This window comes from Gaeumannomyces tritici (genome assembly GCF_000145635.1).
Source record: "Gaeumannomyces tritici R3-111a-1 unplaced genomic scaffold supercont2.493, whole genome shotgun sequence".
Taxonomy (NCBI): domain Eukaryota; kingdom Fungi; phylum Ascomycota; class Sordariomycetes; order Magnaporthales; family Magnaporthaceae; genus Gaeumannomyces; species Gaeumannomyces tritici.
This window is the reverse complement of record NW_008805037.1, coordinates 1-582: the sequence shown is the minus strand read 5'-3', so window position 1 is coordinate 582 and position 582 is coordinate 1. Positions and strand designations below refer to the sequence as shown.

The 582-nt window shown below is 65.6% G+C and overlaps 1 protein-coding gene across 1 annotated transcript; it reads left to right on the top strand.

Annotated features, from left to right (window-relative positions):
• Window positions 1-163: 163 nt before the first annotated feature.
• GGTG_14460 (hypothetical protein) lies at window positions 164-417 on the top strand (the record flags this gene model as incomplete). Its single annotated transcript, XM_009232385.1, has 2 exons — window positions 164-181; window positions 232-417. 2 exons carry the CDS (start codon window positions 164-166, stop codon window positions 415-417), a joined length of 204 nt encoding a protein of 67 aa, XP_009230649.1.
• Window positions 418-582: the final 165 nt, after the last annotated feature.

Sequence of the window (582 nt, the reverse complement as noted above, 5' to 3'; positions counted from 1 at the left end):
GCGGTCAGGGACGTCGCCAATCAAGGAGAGGAGAAGGCCGAAGACACCGTCAAAGGTGGCGAGGAGAGGGCAGAGGATACTGCCAAGGAAGGAGAAGAGAAGCTCGGCGAGACCGAGGTCCAAGCCGGCGAGACTGCCGAGGGTGCCAAGGGCGCCGCGGCGGATGCCAGCGAGCAGGCCGGTGAGGCGGCCGAAGACGTGGCTGATCAAATCGACTTTTCCATCCTCAAGGGAGGTAAGGTCAACAAGTGCGGCAACATCGTTAACGGCGACGGCGAAGTGGTCGACCGCATCAAGGAGGGCGTCCCGGGGCACCTCGTGGGCAAGCGCGTGGACGAGACGGGCGCCATCTGGAACGACAGTGGCGCCGTCATCAGCCGCGCCGAGCCCATCCCCGAGAACGAGCTCGAGTCATGACAGAGTCGGCCCCCTTCGAGGCCTTCCCCGACGCCGTGGTCAACTCCAGGGGCATGGTCGTCTTCGAGGGCGAGGAGATCGGCAAGGTCGTCGAAGGCGACGCCAAGAAGCTGCGCGGTATGAAGGTCGGCCCCGACGGCGACATCCTGGACCGCGGCGGCAACG